General features: G+C 45.8%; 2 protein-coding genes across 2 annotated transcripts in view; one reads left to right on the top strand and one right to left on the bottom strand.

Annotated features, from left to right (window-relative positions):
- Window positions 1-2677: 2677 nt before the first annotated feature.
- Window positions 2678-16274, bottom strand: LOC142912163 (TPR and ankyrin repeat-containing protein 1-like). The gene is made up of 8 exons (XM_076060466.1): window positions 15976-16274; window positions 13692-13840; window positions 11300-11414; window positions 10031-10187; window positions 9038-9162; window positions 8467-8568; window positions 5189-5324; window positions 2678-4524 (listed from the first exon to the last, which is right to left on the bottom strand). Exons 1-8 carry the CDS (start codon window positions 16018-16020, stop codon window positions 4409-4411), a joined length of 945 nt encoding a protein of 314 aa, XP_075916581.1. The 5' UTR covers window positions 16021-16274; the 3' UTR covers window positions 2678-4408.
- An 840-nt stretch (window positions 16275-17114) lies between these two features.
- LOC142912162 (3'-5' RNA helicase YTHDC2-like) overlaps window positions 17115-20650 on the top strand; it is a 161108-nt gene continuing 157572 nt past the window's right edge. Inside the window, exon 1 of the mRNA XM_076060465.1 lies at window positions 17115-17178. The gene's annotated coding sequence lies outside the window, so the exon portion shown is untranslated. The remainder of the gene's footprint in view (window positions 17179-20650) is intronic.

Raw genomic sequence — 20650 nt, 5'->3', positions numbered from 1 at the left:
GGTTTGGCTACTGTGAAAAAAAACATTTTAGAATCGCTTGGCCTGATTGGAATGGACTTAAAATCACTTAGAAAATATAATATACAGTATGCGAAGTTCCCAGCCTAAAACAATATCGTCATCTATTTGTCCGTAGACCTGAAACGCGGATTACGCACGTGGGCAGGCTCAGCATGCGCTTGTTCCGCCCTTGTTTCAATCCAGTGATGGATGAGGGTCTCCTCATGGCATTCAGGGTCGTGGGGGCTTATTTCACTTTACTTCAACGCTGTTCAGCGAATGTTGGTGAAGGCAGGGAGCATAGACGCAGGAGCATAGTGCAGCACAACACTTTTTATGCAGTTGCTAAAACGCAAACCCCCGCATGTGGGGAATATTGACGTGTAAATGCACATTCTTCCGTCTACGTGTGGAGAATATTTATAAAGATTTTGAAAAACCTGATGCTCTATCGATGATCTCCGCGGGTAGGTGTCTACCGAGTTTTGTAAGGACCCAGGTGAGGAATATTTGCGTTTGTAATCTAAAGGTCACGGACTACCACGCACCATAGGTCACCAATTATGATGCTGAAGACGTGAGTATGGTGAGCTTGACGTACTGAGCTTTTAACAATTTCTGGCAAATATAAAACCTCAGTACGAATTTGTACGAATTTGCATGTTGACATTTCTTGACAAACAGATTTTTTTTGTTAATTAATCGACCTATTGCTTATTTTGATTAATAGTATTTCATTAAAAAAGGAAAACTTTTTGGGAAATTTTTTTGTCGGCTGCGAATCACAATTTAAGTAAATACATGCATACACAATGCCGGACGTGTTATTGTAAGAACGTTAAATAATTGTGTCGTGACATGGGGGCATGTCACACCGCATGGTGCCGGGCCCGTGGCGTGTAGTTTGAACAACGTTACCGTCCTCTTGCCCCGACGTTATCTGCTCGCCACACAGAGTCGTGAGCAGCGATGACACCGGTACGGAGGGATATAAAGGGGGGCACGTCCATAAATGACGTCACACGATTTGGCCGATTTTTGACCCCCCCCCCCCCCTCCTCGTCACACGGCGTCACAAAAAGTCAGACCCCCCTTTCAAATATGACGTCACAAAGCTCTGCCCCTCCCCCCCTAAACCATATTTCCATTTTGAAAATAAAACACGCGGCAAATCACTTTAAACTATTGTCATTGTAGTGCGTATTTAATTATTTTATGGTCTGCCTACCAACGAGACGACTTTACCGACAGAACCAAAGAGTGTGGATTCCTGTAGTCACGAACGCTTCAACTCGAGATTGTTTGCTTCAACATTCTCCCATAGAGAAGCAACTCACTCACTCAACCACCCACTCACTCACCCACCCACTCACTCACCTACCCACTCACCTCACCCACCCACTACTCACCCACTCACTCACTCACCTCACACACCCACTTACCCCACCCACCCACTACTCACTCACTCACCCACCCACTCACTCACCCACTCACTCACCCACCCACTCACCTCACCCACTCACTTACCCCACCCACCCACTACTCACTCACCCACTCACCCACCCACTCATCCACCCACTCATCCACCCACCCACTCAACCACCCACTCACTCAACCACCCACTCACTCAACCACCCACCCACTCACCCATTCACTCACTCACCCACCCACTCAACCACTCACCCACCCACTCACTCAACTACCCACTCAACCACTCACTCACCCATCCACTAAACCACCCACTCACCCATCCACTCACTCAACCACTCACCCACTCAACCACCCACTCACTCAACGACCCACTCACCCATTCTCCCATGGAGAAGCAAAATGCTCCTTCGTGGAAGAAATAAAAGGTGGCCTTAGTCAATTTAAATAATCAAATAGTGAATAATGAATCAAAAGTAGCTGTGACAATTCTATTTAATTACGTTTATTTAAAGTTGCGCATTTTTACGTGACGTCACATTTCTCAAACCCCCCTCCTCCCTCCACCTCGTCACACATCGTCACAAATGTCTGACCCCCCTCCCCCCCCCCCCATAGGTGCGTGATGTCATTTATGGACGGCCCCTGAACTTGACTTTCCAACATCGGAGGAAGCCCCCCAAACTCAATTGGGTAGCGCTCTAATCCCGTCGTCTGAAACGTGCCGCTGTTTTGCCGCTTGCACGAAGCTGGCCCGTGGTGAACACCGTGGCTGGACTCACCCACAACAACATTTGGGCTACTCGCGCTGCTAGTGGGGCAACGAGAAAAAGCATGTTGGCGCCAACAAAGTTACAGGCCATTGGCATGTTTGTACATGATGTGTATTTATTTAAAAAAAAATATATTAATATATCGTCGTAGGAAGGAGATATCACTTGATTAAAAACATTGCTCACGTATGTCTGGTAAGTACGCTGACGATGTACGGTGGCAGTTCAGTACTATGTTCTTGTATATATGGCTTCTGGATCATGTATATATGGCTTCTGGTTCATGTATATATGGCTTCTGGTTCATGTATATATGGCTTCTGGTTCATGTATATATGGCTTCTGGTTCATGTATATATGGCTTCTGGTTCATGTATATATGGCTTCTGGTTCATGTATATATGGCTTCTGGTTCATGTATATATGGCTTCTGGTTCATGTATATATGGCTTCTGGTTCATGTATATATGGCTTCTGGTTCATGTATATATGGCTTCTGGTTCATGTATATATGGCTTCTGGTTCATGTATATATGGCTTCTGGTTCATGTATATATATGGCTTCTGGTTCATGTATATATATGGCTTCTGGTTCATGTATATATGGCTTCTGGTTCATGTATATATGGCTTCTGGTTCATGTATATATGGCTTCTGGTTCATGTATATATGGCTTCTGGTTCATGTATATATGGCTTCTGGTTCATGTATATATATGGCTTCTGGTTCATGTATATATGGCTTCTGGTTCATGTATATATGGCTTCTGGTTCATGTATATATGGCTTCTGGTTCATGTATATATATGGCTTCTGGTTCATGTATATATATGGCTTCTGGTTCATGTATATATGGCTTCTGGTTCATGTATATATGGCTTCTGGTTCATGTATATATGGCTTCTGGTTCATGTATATATGGCTTCTGGTTCATGTATATATATGGCTTCTGGTTCATGTATATATATGGCTTCTGGTTCATGTATATATGGCTTCTGGTTCATGTATATATGGCTTCTGGTTCATGTATATATGGCTTCTGGTTCATGTATATATGGCTTCTGGTTCATGTCTATATGGCTTCTGGTTCATGTTTATATGGCTTCTGGTTCATGTCTATATGGCTTCTGGTTCATGTCTATATGGCTTCTGGTTCATGTATATATGGCTTCTGGTTCATGTATATATGGCTTCTGGTTCATGTATATATGGCTTCTGGTTCATGTCTAGATGGCTTCTGGTTCATGTCTAGATGGCTTCTGGTTCATGTTTATATGGCTTCTGGTTCATGTATATATGGCTTCTGGTTCATGTATATATGGCTTCTGGTTCATGTCTATATGGCTTCTGGTTCATGTCTATATGGCTTCTGGTTCATGTATATATGGCTTCTGGTTCATGTCTATATGGCTTCTGGTTCATGTATATATGGCTTCTGGTTCATGTATATATGGCTTCTGGTTCATGTATATATGGCTTCTGGTTCATGTGTATATGGCTTCTGGTTCATGTTTATATGGCTTCTGGTTCATGTCTATATGGCTTCTGGTTCATGTCTATATGGCTTCTGGTTCATGTCTATATGGCTTCTGGTTCATGTATATATGGCTTCTGGTTCATGTATATATGGCTTCTGGTTCATGTCTAGATGGCTTCTGGTTCATGTTTATATGGCTTCTGGTTCATGTATATATGGCTTCTGGATCACGTATATATGGCTTCTGGTTCATGTATTTATGGCTTCTGGTTCATGTATATTTGGCTTCTGGTTCATGTATATATGGCTTCTGGTTCATGTATATATGGCTTCTGGTTCATGTATATATGGCTTCTGGTTCATGTATATATGGCTTCTGGTTCATGTATATATGGCTTCTGGTTCATGTATATATGGCTTCTGGATCATGCAGAAACGGCGCATAACGAATTTGGTGCCTTCGAGTACTCTAACACGGTAATATGTCACTGCCTTGTGTACTGTATGAAGCACGTGGTTTTTATCCCATGTGGTTTTTAGTAAATGGTTCGCAGAAGCGATTGGTGGCCCGTGGCTGCACGTGCGTGTGGGATGAGGCTGTTGGTGGTACAGTTTTGAGGGGTGTGACCCCCGTTCAAGAGATAACTATACCATCTCCTTCCTCGCCCCAAGCCACGGCTAAACAACGAGTCGAGCCAGAGTCACGATCCAGACTTGGTCCTGCCACGCACCTAGCAGGGCGGCGAAGAGAAGACGAGGTGCAGCAGGGAGTTGCCGCCCGCGTCCCTCGCGTTGACGTTCGGGGCTTTCTCCAAGAGCAGCTTCAGGACGCGCAGCCCCTCTTCGTCTGGCGACAGATAAAAAAAACACGGCGCAAAGCGATAAGCAGCTCCTGAGAAACGCGGCTCTCTGCGCCAATCGCCCGGAGGCGCGCCTCCCGACCCTGTCGGTTCTCGCGAGCTAAGCAGGCGCCGAGCCCGCGACGTGGCCCGGGTGGCGAACCGACGTGCCGGCCAGTTTGCCCGTAGACGGCCGCTCACCGCCACGTGGCGGAGTTAGACTGATGGCCTTAATCTTAGTTGTCTTGTGGTTGTTGTTGTTGTTATTTGACTTGCATCCCACTGGGATTTTTGCACACAGCGTTGGTGTACGGTGCTATTTCAGGAATATTTTGATATTTTTGTTCCTGTATTTTCTGTTTGCACAGTCAACACAAAGTCACTTTAAGATGTTTTCTTGTTCATGTTTTTTGTTTGTTGCGGTTGCACCCGATTCAAGAGCCGAATGGCTCACAGGGCTATACCAAATAAATGAACTATGAACTAACTATGAACTATGTACTGTAATAAAGAAGTTGCCTATCCAAAGTGTCTCCAGAACCCACCACACAAAACGGCGCAAAATTAATTAAACATACGTGCAATACAATAGCACCCCTGGGTTAACACACACTCTTACGCGTTTCCCACTTGCGCACCTCGAAGAATCACCGCGCACTTCTTGCTACTTACCATCAATGCCCTTGTGAAGGATGAGGATCATCGCGGCGTGCAAGGGGTTGGCGCCGATGGAGGCGGGCTTCGCGCCGTGGCTGAGGAGCCACGTGACCAAAACGGCGATCCACTTCTCTTGACCCGGGGCCAGCAGCTGTGGCAAGAGGACACTGGTCAAAAAGTACACGGGAGGGCCCTCCACACGCCAGTTCACCACGGGTCTCCTCCCTTGAAACCGTTCTCGCTTAGGTTAAGTCAAAAGTGATTTGCCTACCCCAAATTAGTTGAAGCGGTGCTCATCTGCTGTTTCACGGCCCTAGCCAGCGGTGTAAACTCTGCGTTTCTACGGTGGGAGGGCGAGTCGATCCACACGCCAACTGCCGCTGACATCCTCACAAAGTGGTTGCTCATTTTAAAGTTTTGATTTAAAGCTTTCGTGACTGCAGAGAGAGATTCATATTCTTGGTTCTTTCGGTAAAGTCACCACCACGTAGAAGGGAAACAATAAAATACGTGACTTTACCGAAAGAACCAAAGAAGATGAATCATTGCAGTCACGAAAGCTTTAAATCGAAATAAAATTCTCACGACGTTTCGACTGCAACACAAGAAGCAATCATCATCAGGTGTGAAAACCACAGCAAGAATTATTTTTTTTTCAAATTTTCTTGCTGTGGTTTTCACAGCTGATGATGATTGCTTTGTTATCAAACGGTTGAGGGGTGATGATGATGGGTGAAGTGAACTCCCAACCAGGATTAGAACTCACAGCCCTCTAACTGGGAGCCGTTTGCTCTGCCACTGAGCCACCCGGCAGGTTGCTTAGATCACAATCACCGCCTAATAAGACACGGATGAGAAACGCAGAGAGCCGCTGGGAAAACACCGGAAAATAAAAGCTGGAAATTACGCAAAAAATCACGGCGAGACATCCATTGGAATGCACCGAGAGACAGGGAGAGGGAACAACGTCGATTAGAGAATAATCACGCGTTAGAGGCTGCTGTATATTTGACTTTTCCAAAAAAGAATTAAAAAAATGCGATCTTGTCTGTCCCTTGTAGACATTTGTGTGTTATCTTTGAGTTCCAAGAGTTAAAAAAAACAGATGTAGCAAAAAATAAATTAGCACAGTAGTTGGAAATCGAACAGGCTTGGTGGCTTGGAATGATAACAAGTTCACGTGAACCTGGGAAACTCCTTCCTCGAGCACAGGCATCACCAGAGAGGCCATACCCTGCTGTTTGAACTGTGCCCAAGACAGGGAACTGGCCACACTCAGTATCTGAACATTAATTTAGAATACATCCTGGTGATTGGAGTCGAAACGTTGATAATGACAGCCACCGCATATGAATATTCTTGATCATGGTATTAAACTTAACTTTGATGAGGACATACGACTACATGGCAATGCAGCTCAGGGTAAAAAAGGTTTTGACTATTTTGCATGACCTTACGAACGATCACCGACAGGTTGAGTCAGCCTACAGTGCGAATGCACTAGTGGCCACGGAAGGTAATGACAAGGGTATCAGTTATGAGTGTGAAGGGACTGGTGGCTACAGGAGGTAATGACAGGGGTATCAGTTGTGAGTGTGAAGGGACTGGTGGCTACAGGAGGTAATGACAGGGGTATCAGTTGTGAGTGTGAAGGGACTGGTGGCTACGGGAGGTAATGACAGGGGTATCCGTTGTGAGTGTGAAGGGACTGGTGGCTACAGGAGGTAATGACAGGGGTATCAGTTGTGAGTGTGAAGGGACTGGTGGCTACAGGAGGTAACGACAGTGGTATCAGTTATGAGTGTGAAGGGACTGGTGGCTACAGGAGGTAATGACAGGGGTATCAGTTATGAGTGTGAAGGGACTGGTGGCTACAGGAGGTAATGACAGGGGTATCAGTTGTGAGTGTGAAGGGACTGGTGGCTACGGGAGGTAATGACAGGGGTATCAGTTGTGAGTGTGAAGGGACTGGTGGCCACGGAAGGTAATGACAAGGGTATCAGTTATGAGTGTGAAGGGACTGGTGGCTACAGGAGGTAATGACAGGGGTATCAGTTGTGAGTGTGAAGGGACTGGTGGCTACGGGAGGTAATGACAGGGGTATCAGTTGTGAGTGTGAAGGGACTGGTGGCTACAGGAGGTAATGACAGGGGTATCAGTTGTGAGTGTGAAGGGACTGGTGGCTACAGGAGGTAATGACAGGGGTATCAGTTATGAGTGTGAAGGGACTGGTGGCTACAGGAGATAATGACAAGGGTATCAGTTATGAGTGTGAAGGGACTGGTGGCTACAGGAGGTAATGACAGGGGTATCAGTTGTGAGTGTGAAGGGACTGGTGGCTACAGGAGATAATGACAAGGGTATCAGTTATGAGTGTGAAGGGACTGGTGGCTACAGGAGGTAATGACAGGGGTATCAGTTGTGAGTGTGAAGGGACTGGTGGCTACGGGAGGTAATGGCAGGGGTATCAGTTGTGAGTGTGAAGGGACTGGTGGCTACGGGAGGTAATGGCAGGGGTATCAGTTGTGAGTGTGAAGGGACTGGTGGCTACGGGAGGTAATGGCAGGGGTATCAGTTGTGAGTGTGAAGGGACTGGTGGCTACAGGAGGTAACGACAGTGGTATCAGTTGTGAGTGTGAAGGGACTGGTGGCTACAGGAGATAATGACAGGGGTATCAGTTATGAGTGTGAAGGGACTGGTGGCTACGGGAGGTAATGACAGGGGTATCAGTTGTGAGTGTGAAGGGACTGGTGGCTACGGGAGGTAACGACAGTGGTATCAGTTGTGAGTGTGAAGAGACTGGTGGCTACAGGAGATAATGACAGGGGTATCAGTTATGAGTGTGAAGGGACTGGTGGCTACGGGAGGTAACGACAGGGGTATCAGTTGTGAGTGTGAAGGGACTGGTGGCTACGGGAGGTAACGACAGGGGGAGTCAGCTGTGAGTGTGAAGGGACTGGTGGCTACGGGAGGTAATGACAGGGGTATCCGTTGTGAGTGTGAAGGTACTGGTGGCTACGGGAGGTAACGACAGGGGTATCAGTTGTGAGTGTGAAGGGACTGGTGGCTACGGGAGGTAATGACAGGGGTATCAGTTGTGAGTGTGAAGGGACTGGTGGCTACGGGAGGTAATGACAGGGGTATCAGTTGTGAGTGTGAAGGGACTGGTGGCTACGGGAGGTAATGACAGGGGTATCAGTTGTGAGTGTGAAGGGACTGGTGGCTACGGGAGGTAATGACAGGGGTATGACCAGAAACATTCTACGGCCACATCGCAAACTCATCGACCCACCTGAAAGAGGGAGTAGAGACTCACTAATGACGCCGGCTCCACTCCCACCACAGAATTTAGGGGTCGGAGGTCATCGGGCGTACACGCCACTATGTACATCTCCTGTTATTTGCACACCGGACACAAATAAAAACCAACATCACCCACACACGTTCCACGACAAGAGGGCTATCCCCCCCCCCCAAGCATTAACGTCGGCCAGGTTAAAACCAGCACGAGTCGTTGGAAAACACCGCCGTTAATTCGAACAGGGCACGATCACTACGGGAACTGGGCGTGCATCGAACGGATCGCGCAACATTAAAACGCCGCTCGTTGAGCGTTCGCGCGCGTCCAAGACGGCGCGAACGCTGCGCGTGCCAATTCACACGCGCCAAGCTGACGGCAGAACGGAGCGCCGTAAAACCCCCGTCGTTGTGCCGTACGATGCTCCAGGGTGCCCGCAAACGTCGCCTTACTCTCAGCAGACGCGTGACACGATCCCACGAGGCCGAGCGGGAGATGCCGCCGCCGCGCCCGTAGGGGCATCAGACACGACTGGCGTGCGCGACTCGCGGTCGGCCGCACGTGCCTTCCAGAGGCCCTGCTCTGCCATCTCGCGCAGCAGCTGTTGCCACACTTTCTCCGTGTGCAGCAGCGGTTCTTCTTGAAGCATGCGGAGAACCCCTACGAACAGGCTCTTGTTGTCGGTCTTGCCTGCGGCCAACACAGACAGAAAGGCCACCAAGTCAAGCGTGGGAGCATACGTAAAAGACAAAAACGTAGCAATGTCACACCGTAGGGTGTAAAAACGAAGGGAACATTTACGTGAAAAAAACTTACCATTTGTGTGTGCGCGTGTGCGCGCTACACAGATCCACATTATCTAGGAGGTGACCTCTGTGTCTAAAACCACACGTGCCTAAGAGATCAAATCACATTTAGATGCACGCTACACAGATCCACATTATTTAGGTGACCTCTGTATCTAAAACCACACATGCCTAAGAGATCAAATCACATTTAGATGCACGCTACACAGATCCACATTATCTAGGAGGTGACCTCTCTGTGTCTAAAACCACACGTGCCTAAGAGATCAAATCACATTTAGATGCACGCTACACAGATCCACATTATCTAGGAGGTGACCTCTGTGTCTAAAACCACACATGCCTAAGAGATCAAATCACATTTAGATGCACGCTACACAGATCCACATTATTTAGGAGGTGACCTCTGTATCTAAAACCACACGTGCCTAAGAGATCAAATCACATTTAGATGCACGCTACACAGATCCACATTATCTAGGAGGTGACCTCTCTGTGTCTAAAACCACACGTGCCTAAGAGATCAAATCACATTTAGATGCACGCTACACAGATCCACATTATCTAGAAGGTGACCTCTGTATATAAAACCACACGTGCCTAAGAGATCAAATCACATTTAGATGCACGCTACACAGATCCACATCATCTAGGAGGTGACCTCTGTATCTAAAACCACACGTGCCTGTGTTGCGGTAAGTGTGCCCACAAACCGTATGACATTGCGCCTAATGATCCCAAGGCATACTAACGGTTCATGGCCTTGAACATTTCCATGAGGAATTCAACGGTGAGGTTGACGGTGTGGCCAGAGGAGACAAGCAGGACAGCCAGGCCATGTTGCAGCGCAGCGACCGCTTCCTTTGCCTCGCCCAGCCCAGCGAGCGCCGTGCCCAGCTGATAGTAACCCTGCACACAAAGACAAAGATCCCCCCTTGGAGCCTCAACAGACTTTTGGGGAAAGTGCTGTTTTGCAAACCACCTATGAAGACCAGCGTGGCACACGAGGGGGTGGGTGGCCAGCACCATGCTGGGCTGCCCGTGTCTCCCTAAGTTGCGATTATTTACACAATGCACCAGGTACGCATTTGAGGTCGAATCGAACTCGGCGGAAGCCCAGGAACGGTTCGGATAATGGTCACTGGTGTTGGCAATGAGTGTGGGATTGTTTACTGAAAAAAACTTTCTATGAAATTGCAGTTCATGTGGGTAGGCAAAGAATTTACCTTGTTTTTTACTTTAAATTTTACTGTGCAACACAGTATAGTAATTAATAAATACATACACTATATAGTTTATACAGTACGGTACTGTAAATTGCTCTGTTATGCTAAATTATCACCATTTCTTGAGACTCCTGGGTAGGGCTAGGCCATTTTTCGACTTACGATGGGGGGGTCGTCGTAACGCATCTCCGTCGTGAGTTGGGGACTACCCTGTACACCGGGGCAAGGGCCCAGGACAAGTGTGGATATCTCTCACAACAGTTTTAACTGTGGGTGGACATTGAACACAGGTGGTGGGGTCGTTAAGAGCAACGCGCTAAACCGCTGAGACGCTTACTCCACACGTAACACGATCGCCTTCGCCGGGGCTGTGCCAGCCTTAGAGAAGGTGCTTGGTCGGAGCACGTGCACCAACAGCATATGCAGGTTATCTAGGAAATATTTGATACGTGTCTAGATTTGTGTCTGTCTCTGTGTGTCCCTCCCGTCTCTCTCTCTCTGTGTGTGTGTGTGGCTGTGTTTCCCTCAACTCCCCGTCTGCGTGACATCCCACATTGCTGTTGAGCGGGCCTATCTCTCCCTGGGGGCTGTAAAACAAATTCCGTTGGGGGGGGGCACATGATGGCACAACTTCCAAATGCATTTGAAAAGCAGTTGGCAATGCCAAAAGGATTATACCAAATATGAATTAACGTAGCATCTGACCAGCGTACATATTTACACAGACGACAATTCGCGTTGTTGACTATGATGATGACTCGTGCAAAGGTGTGGCTTGCCGCCTGCAATGAATACCTTGCACCATTGCCGGTCAGCGTCGATGGACTTGCACGACATGGTCACAGCATCTTCGAATCTCCCCAACTTGACGTAAGTCATGGCCATGTTGCAGAAGAGCAGGGAAACAACTCTGCCAGGAGTCACACGTCAGCTGTCGCTTAATGCCACGACTCGGGGTTTGTTTCACTGAAATCCACTCGCAGCGATTAATGAATGAATGTCATGATTTACAGCAAAGGTCTCTAGTTTTTTTTTTTAAAGGGCATTTACTGCCAATGCAACAGTTCATCCCACGAAAGCACAAACACCTCCTGGCATAGGCCTGGCCTACAAGGGGAAGCATTATCACCCGTTATTACATCTCGGACCCAGCTGATGCCTGTCTCTATGTGTAGTGGTTGGTGGCACTGTGCCATGAACTCAGTTACCCGGGTTCGATTCCCAGTCACGGCCACCACCAGTGACGATTATCTGAACCGGTCCTGGGCCTCTCCTAGGTCGACTCAGCCTCAAATGAGTACCTGGTGTGGTGTGTAGTAAACATCGCCACTGGGGAGACAAAGGCGGTCGGGCGTGGTGCTGGCCACCCACCCCCTCTTGTGCGGTGCCGGCTTCGTAGGTGCTCGCTAACAGCACTTGCCACTACAGTCTGTTAAGGCTACACGGGGGATCTTTGCCTTTGTATTTTGTCTTGCTGTCTCTCCTGTATCTCTGTATTCCTTTGTCTACCCTCGGTGCCTGTCTCTATTGGTAGTTCTCTTCACTTTAAGTTAATTTCACGAGTTATTTACTGTGGGTACTTTATTTAATGCAATTACACTGATTGTTTTTGGTCTCAGCCAAGAATGATCGGTACAAGTCTAGGCCTAGCCTAATGCATGGTAAATAAACAGTCAAAAGTGACTACTTTCTGTTAAAACAATTACTATTAAAATGTTTCGTGGTATTCATAAACAAGACGGAAGCTTGTGTTGCCTCCGAAACGTCGCGATTTCATTTTTAGTCGTTTTCATTATTTTATTTTTTTACCTAACGTGGGACTTTACCGCAAAAAAACAAAGAGCACGAATCCTTGCAGTCACGGAAAGCTTCAAATCAAATTCTAGATTTGAAGCTTTCGTGACTGCAAGGATTCATAACTCTTTTGGTTTCATTCGGTAAAGTCGCGTAGATAAAATGAAATAAGACAAAACAATTAAATCACGGACGTTTCGGAGGCAACACGAGCTTCCGTCTTCGGGTGTAAAAGTCAACGCAGAATATGTGTCGGGAGCACAGTTCAGAGACGACCTGGATTATATATACACAGGTTAAGGGAGGGGCTGGGATAAGTTACCCCTTTGATAGCGATCAAAGGAGCACTTGCCCTGAAACGTGAAGCAGGCGTCTTCTTTGGTTCTATCGGTAAAGTCACGTAGAATGAGAATAAAATAATAAATTGATAAAATAAAATAACACAATAAAATTCTCACGACGTTTCGGCCACAACACAAGCGGCCTTCATCAGGTGAAGGGACGAGACTGTCTGGTAGGACAGTGCTGGAGTGAGAGAGCCACGTTCAGATCACGACTTTTAAGCTGTGTGAGAGGAAACAAAGCGCCCTCAACTTTAGCACCACGGATAGCTACGGGCCCCGTTCAGACGGACGAGTTCATCCATGGTCGGAACAGAGGAGGGGAGAGAGAGACAGCTTAGAGTCGCGGCATCTCTTCAGAAAGGTGAGAGACTCGATTAGTTGAGCCTTCTTATCCCAGGCGGTTGAGGGAAGGGGGGGGGGGAGGAGTCAGCAAATCAAAGTTCAAATAAAATCCCGACTCGGGATGGTTGCGCAACAAGCGCCGAGTCTCCATCGCACAACGCACAGCAGCTGCTACCTTGCGACCGCGTTCCTTGACCCTGTAACAATCTCACGTTGTGACCTCCAGCCGATCAGCGCCACCACATTGATTATTCTTCTTTGGTTCTTTAAGGTAAAGTCACCACCGTCACCACCGTAGAATGAGAATGAAATAATAAATTGATAAAATAAAATAACACAATAATAATATTCTAACACGACGTTTCGGCCACAACACAAGCGGCCTTCATCAGGCGAAGGGGACAAGACTGTCTGGTAGGACAGCGCTGTAGTGAGAGTATTATTATTGTGTTATTTTATTTTATCAATTTATTATTTTATTCTCATTCTACGTGGTGGTGGTGGTGACTTTACCGAAAGAACCAAAGAAGATGAATCCTTGCAGTCACGAAAGCTTCAAATCGAAATTTAACCACGTTGATTATTATTATTGTCAACGCCGGGGCAATTCCGTGACGACGTACGCGTGTGACCAAGCTGAGATGTCACAAATTCCATTTGGAACCTGCCCGTTAGATGTCACGATATGCGTCTGCATTTGACGATACCTGCCGACAGAGGCGGAGTGGCAGAGTTGCAGGGACAGAGCCTCCTCGTAGATTTTGAGGGCTTCAAGGTAGTAGCCCATGTGAAATAAATCCTTCCCCATCCGATTCATTACGATGGAGAGCGCATCCACTTCTTCTACAAATTCAGCCTGCACACATCACCCAACACAACATCAACACATCACCTGCACACATCACCCAACACTACATCAACACATCACCTGCACACAACATCAGCACATCACCGACAAACATCACCCAACACAACATCAACACATCACCTACACACATCACCTGCACACAACATCAGTACATCACCTGCACACATCACCCAACACTACATCCGCACATCACCTGCACACAACATCAACACATCACCTACACACATCACCTGCACACATCAGTACATCACCTGCACACATCACCTGCACACATCAGTACATCACCTACACACATCACCAAACACTACATCACCTGCACACATCACCTGCACACATCACCCAACACAACATCACCTGAACACCTCACCTACACACATCACCCAACACAACATCAGCACATCACCTGCACACAACAACATCAGCACATCACCTACACACATCAGCACATCACCTGCACACAACATCAACACATCACCTGCACACATCACCTGCACACTACATCACCTACACACTACATCACCTACACACAACATCACCTACACACAACATCACCTACACTACATCACCTACACACAACATCACCTACACTACATCACCTACACAACAACATCACCTACACACAACATCACCTACACACAACATCACCTACACAACATCACCTACACAACAACATCACCTACACAACAACATCACCTACACACAACATCACCTACACACTACATCACCTACACACAACATCACCTACACACAACATCACCTACACACAACATCACCTACACACTACATCACCTACACAACAACATCACCTACACACAACATCACCTACACACTACATCACCTACACAACAACATCACCTACACACTACATCACCTACACTACATCACCTACACAACAACATAACCTACACAACAACATCACCTACACACTACATCACCTACACACAACATCACCTACACACAACAACATCACCTACACACAACAACATCACCTACACACTACATCACCTACACAACAACATCACCTACACACTACATCACCTACACACTACATCACCTACACACATCACCTACACACTACACCTACACACATCACCTACACACTACATCACCTACACAACAACATCACCTACACACAACATCACCTACACAACAACATCACCTACACACTACATCACCTACACAACAACATCACCTACACACTACATCACCTACACTACATCACCTACACACAACATCACCTACACAACAACATCACCTACACACAACATCACCTACACAACAACATCACCTACACACTACATCACCTACACACTACATCACCTACACACATCACCTACACACAACATCACCTACACACTACATCACCTACACAACAACATCACCTACACTACATCACCTACACACAACATCACCTACACACAACATCACCTACACAACAACATCACCTACACTACATCACCTACACACTACATCACCTACACACATCACCTACACACAACATCACCTACACAACAACATCACCTACACACAACATCACCTACACTACATCACCTACACACTACATACATCACCTACACAACAACATCACCTACACACAACATCACCTACACACTACATCACCTACACACTACATCACCTACACAACAACATCACCTGCACACTACATCACCTACACACTACACCTACACAACAACATCACCTACACACAACATCACCTACACACAACATCACCTACACAACAACATCACCTACACACAACATCACCTACACACTACATCACCTACACACTACATCACCTACACAACATCACCTACACACAACATCACCTACACACTACATCGCCTACACACTACACCTACACACATCACCTACACACAACATCACCTACACAACAACATCACCTACACTACATCACCTACACACAACATCACCTACACACAACATCACCTACACACAACATCACCTACACAACATCACCTACACACAACATCACCTACACACTACATCACCTACACACTACATCACCTACACAACAACATCACCCACACACCACACCACCGTGTGAACCACGTGGTGCACCACCACCACCCCCTCTCCTCTCTCCCCGCGTGCCGCCCTCCTACCTGGTTCATCGTTGCCTGCTGACGGGTTCCGCCGATGCCAGCCATTGGCGAGGTTACACGCGAAAAACTATTCCCTCGCGTGGCGGTGCCGGCGGGCTGATAGGAGGGGGGAGGTCCGACGTTTCGCGCCGCCGGGCCCCGGGGTGACGCGATACCCCCCACGCTCGTTTGCGACCATGTGCGAGGCCTTAGCAGGGCGCGTTTAGAAAACGTAGCGCGGATAAGGCGACCACGTGACAGCGAGGCTAGAATTCCGTAGAACTGATAAGTGCTGCCCCTCCCCCCGTAGACTCCTGTTAATACGCACTGTACTTTAACACGCGCAAGAGTACTGTACCTGCCCCCCTGTTACAGTCGTCCACAAACCCCCCCCAGCTTATAACCAATTTGGTTTCGCCCTCCCCCCCAGCTTGTAACCAATTTGGTTTCGCCCACCCCCCCAGCTTGTCACCAATTTGGTTTCGCCCACCCCCCCAGCTAGTAACCAATTTGGTTTCGCCCACCCCCTCAGCTTGACACCAATTTGGTTTCGCCCACCCCCCCCCAGCTTGTAACCAATTTGGTTTCGCCCACCCCCCCCCAGCTTGTCACCAATTTGGTTTCGCCCACCCCCCCAGCTAGTAACCAATTTGGTTTCGCCCACCCCCTCAGCTTGACACCAATTTGGTTTCGCCCACCCCCCCCAGCTTGTAACCAATTTGGTTTCGCCCACCCCCCCTCAGCTAGTAACCAATTTGGTTCCGCCCACCCCCCCCCAGCTTATAACCAATTTGGTTTCGCCCACCCCCCTCAGCTTGTAACCAATTTGGTTTCACCCACCCCCCCCCAGCTTGTAACCAATTTGGTTTCGCCCACACCCCTCAACTTGTAACCAATTTGGTTTCGCCCACACCCCTCAGCTTGTAACCAATTTGGTTTCGCCCACCCCCCCCCCAGCTTATAACCAATTTGGTTTCGCCCACCCCCTCAGCTAGTAACCAATTTGGTTTCGCCCATCCCCTCAGCTAGTAACCAATTTGGTTCCGCCCATCCCCCTCAACTTGTAACCAATTTGGTTTCGCCCACCCCCCCCAGCTTGTAACCAATTTGGTTTCGCCCTCCCCCCCCCAGCTTGTCACCAATTTGGTTTCGCCCGTCAGCGTCACGATTTTGGTTCCACTTCACTTTGTAAGATCTCGGCTGGCCTTGGGAGTTTGCGACTGAGTGAGTTTTTTTTTAAACTTCCATCTTAATCCACCCGCACTTTTAAACATTTAAAACAAACAAAATACAAAATGTACCGACCGAGATTAATCGATTAACCCCTCGTTTTAAAAAAGCGATCGAAACTAAAAAAAAAGCCGGCTTCGGGGCCTGCAAGTCTGGGGGCCTTTCGCCGATTTCTTCCCTTCAATCGATCGAATAATCGATCGATCGAACTCGTGGTGGTGGTGGTGGTGTTTAACGTCGTTCGCGTGGACATCGTGAAACAACACGCCACGTGAACACAAAGACAAAGATCCCCCGTGTAGCCTTCGCAGGCTGTAGGGGGCAAGTGGTGTTAGTGACCCCCTTTCACATTCTAAAGATAAACACGTGTACACACAGTGTACACACACACACGTGTACACACACGTGTACACACACACGTGTATACACACACAGTGTACACACACACACGTGTACACACACACAGTGTACACACAGTGTACACACACACACGTGTACACACACAGTGTACACACACAGTGTACACACACGTGTACACACACACAGTACACACACACAGTGTACACACACGTGTGTACACACACTCAGTGTACACACACGTGTACACACACACGTGTATACACACACGTGTACACACACACAGTGTACACACACACACAGTGTACACACACACACACAGTGTACACACACACGTGTACACACACACACAGTGTACACACACACACAGTGTACACACAGTGTACACACACACACAGTGTACACACACGGTGTACACACACACACACGTGTACACACACACACGTGTACACACACACACAGTGTACACACACACACACGTGTACACACAGTGTACACACACAGTGTACACACACACACATGTAGCAAGAACAACAACAACAATAACAACAACACTTATTTGCCCTCTGCTCGTCTCGTTGTGATCGTGCATGTGTCCGATTTGCTTGTGTTCACCGCCTTTGTATTCCTCAACTGTGTTGCTTAATTTTATTTTACGGGAAGCATATTAAGATATATTCTTAGTTCTTTCGGTAAAGTCACGTTGAAGGGAAACAATAAAATATATATAAAACAATAAAAATAATATGAATTACTGCAGTCACGAAAGCTTTAAATCTAAATTTAAGCATATTAAGAGTTTACATTTTAACGTAAAGTAACAAGAAAATGTTGACACTCGTGAGAACTTTCAACGAGAAATGTGGCTCTGGGGAAGGATTCCAGAGGTACGCGTTGACCAACGAAGGCGGACAAGTGGGGAGGAGAGATAATCATTTTGACTTTGTGAAGATATTAACATCACGTTTGTTATCATGTTGCAAGTGTGTTAACCGTTCATTTATTTGGGTTGATAGTATTTCATTAAAAAGCATACTTAATTTTTTTTTGCTGTGAATCACATTTTAAATATATGTATACACAATGTTGGGCACGTTATTGTTAGAATGTTTAATAATTGCACCACACAGTGGAATTAAAACCTTTAATTTGTCAGTACGTAAAAAAATATTTGTTACAAGTTTAAACGGAATGCATTTAAGAAAAACACACGAATGTAGTTTGCTTGGAAATAATTAATGAATATTGATATATTTTTTATTGAAAGCTTTCGTGACCGCAGGGATTCATATTGTTGGTAATTCGGTAAAGTCACCTGCACGTAGAAGGGAAACAATAAAATAATAAAAATATAAAACAATAAAATTATTGTAAAACAATAAAGTTATTATTCTTGGTTCTTTCGGTAAAGTCACCACCACGTAGAAGGGAAACAATAAAATAATAAAAATATAAAACAATAAAATTATTGTAAAACAATAAAATTATTATTCTTGGTTCTTTCGGTAAAGTCACCACCACGTAGAAGGGAAACAATAAAATAATAAAAATAATAAAACAATAAAATTATTGTAAAACAAAATTATTATTCTTGGTTCTTTCGGTAAAGTCACCACCACGTAGAAGGGAAACAATAAAATAATAAAAAATATAAAACAATAAAATTATTGTAAAACAATAAAATTATTATTCTTGGTTCTTTTTGTAAAGTCACCTGCACGTAGAAGGGAACCAATAAAACAATACAAAATATAAAACAATAAAATTCTCACGACGTTTCGACCGCAACACAAGCAATCATCATCAGATGATTTTATTGTTATTGTGTTATATTTTTATTATTTCATTGTTTCCCTTCTAACGTGGTGGTGACTTTACCAAAAGAACCAAGAATATGAATCCCTGCAGTCACGGAAGCTTTAAATCAAAATTCGTTCTTTTTTTTCTATTAAAAGCGACAGCCCCGTAATGTGTTAACATTTTTGTTGAAGCCCTCTATTGTATATTGTGTGCCGTTGTATTGATATGGGCAAGGATAACTTAGGCGACTATCTCTGCGAGTCTCGGTGAAATCCCCTAACCCCCTTCATCTCGCGAAACGTCGTGGGAATTGTATCGCGTGATTTTATTATTTTATTCTCATTCTCTCACGTGGTGGTGGTGACTTTACCGAGAGAAGCAAAGAAGACGAATCCTGTATCATTATCACTTAGGGGCTGCCCATAAATGACGTCACGCACCTATGGAGGGCGTCAGACGTTTGTGACGATGTGTGACGTAGGGGGGGAGGAGGGGTTGAGAAATGTGACGTCACATCAAAATGCGCAACTTTAAATATCTATATTCTTAGCTCTTTCGGTAAAGTCACGTTGAAGGGAAACAATAAAATAATAAAAATATATAAAACAATAAAAATTCTCACGACGTTTCGACCATAACACAAACGGTCGTCATCAGGCGTTATGGTCGAAACGTCGTGAGAATTTTTATTGTTTTATATATATTGTTATTTTATTGTTTCCCTTCAACGTGACTTTACCGAAAGAGCTAAGAATATGAATTACTGCAGTCACGAAAGCTTTAAATCAAAATTTAAATATCTACTTAATTAAATAGAATTGTTATAACGGCACTAATTTTGAATAATTTTCATTATTAACTATTTGATGTTTTAAATTTACTAAGGTCACCTTTTATTTATTCCATGAAGGAGCATTTCGCTTCTCCGTGGGAGAATGGTGATGCATACATTTAGTAAAAAACATTTTGAATGATTGTTATTAAACATTTTGATTTTAATGATTCTACCAGGGCTTTTCATTCTGTGGAATGAATATGTAATTGATATTATTGTACTCTCCATTTTGCTTCGTTCTACTGCAAAGTTTCAAGTATTTTTTTAATAGAATTACTTTTAATATTTTATAATTCTACAAATGTTTTCTCCTACAACATCAGAGTGCAGCGCCACATTAAATACGCACTACAATGAAAAAATAGTGTAAAGCGATTTGAAGCGTGTTTCATTTTAAAAATGGAAATATGGTTTGGGGGGTGTGGGGGGCAGAACTTTGTGACGTCATATTTCAGGGGCGTCTGACTTTGTGAC

The sequence above is a fragment of the Petromyzon marinus genome, unplaced genomic scaffold (genome assembly GCF_048934315.1).
Source record: "Petromyzon marinus isolate PM22_M1 ecotype Great Lakes invasive population unplaced genomic scaffold, UKy_Petmar_22M1.pri1.0 PM_G_Scaffold_190, whole genome shotgun sequence".
NCBI lineage: Eukaryota > Metazoa > Chordata > Hyperoartia > Petromyzontiformes > Petromyzontidae > Petromyzon > Petromyzon marinus.
The sequence above is the reverse complement of the archived record's forward strand: the minus strand, read 5'-3'. Positions and strand labels throughout refer to the sequence as shown.

Coding starts and splice junctions, on each gene's coding strand:
- LOC142912163 (XM_076060466.1), bottom strand. CDS start 16,020: ATGGCTGGCATCGGCGGAACCCGTCAGCAGGCAACGATGAACCAG. Junction 11,415..13,691: donor CACTCCGCCTCTGTCGGCAG/GTATCGTCAAAT, acceptor GACTCCTGGCAG/AGTTGTTTCCCTGCTCTTCT. Junction 9,163..10,030: donor AATGTTCAAGGCCATGAACC/GTTAGTATGCCT, acceptor TGTTGGCCGCAG/GCAAGACCGACAACAAGAGC.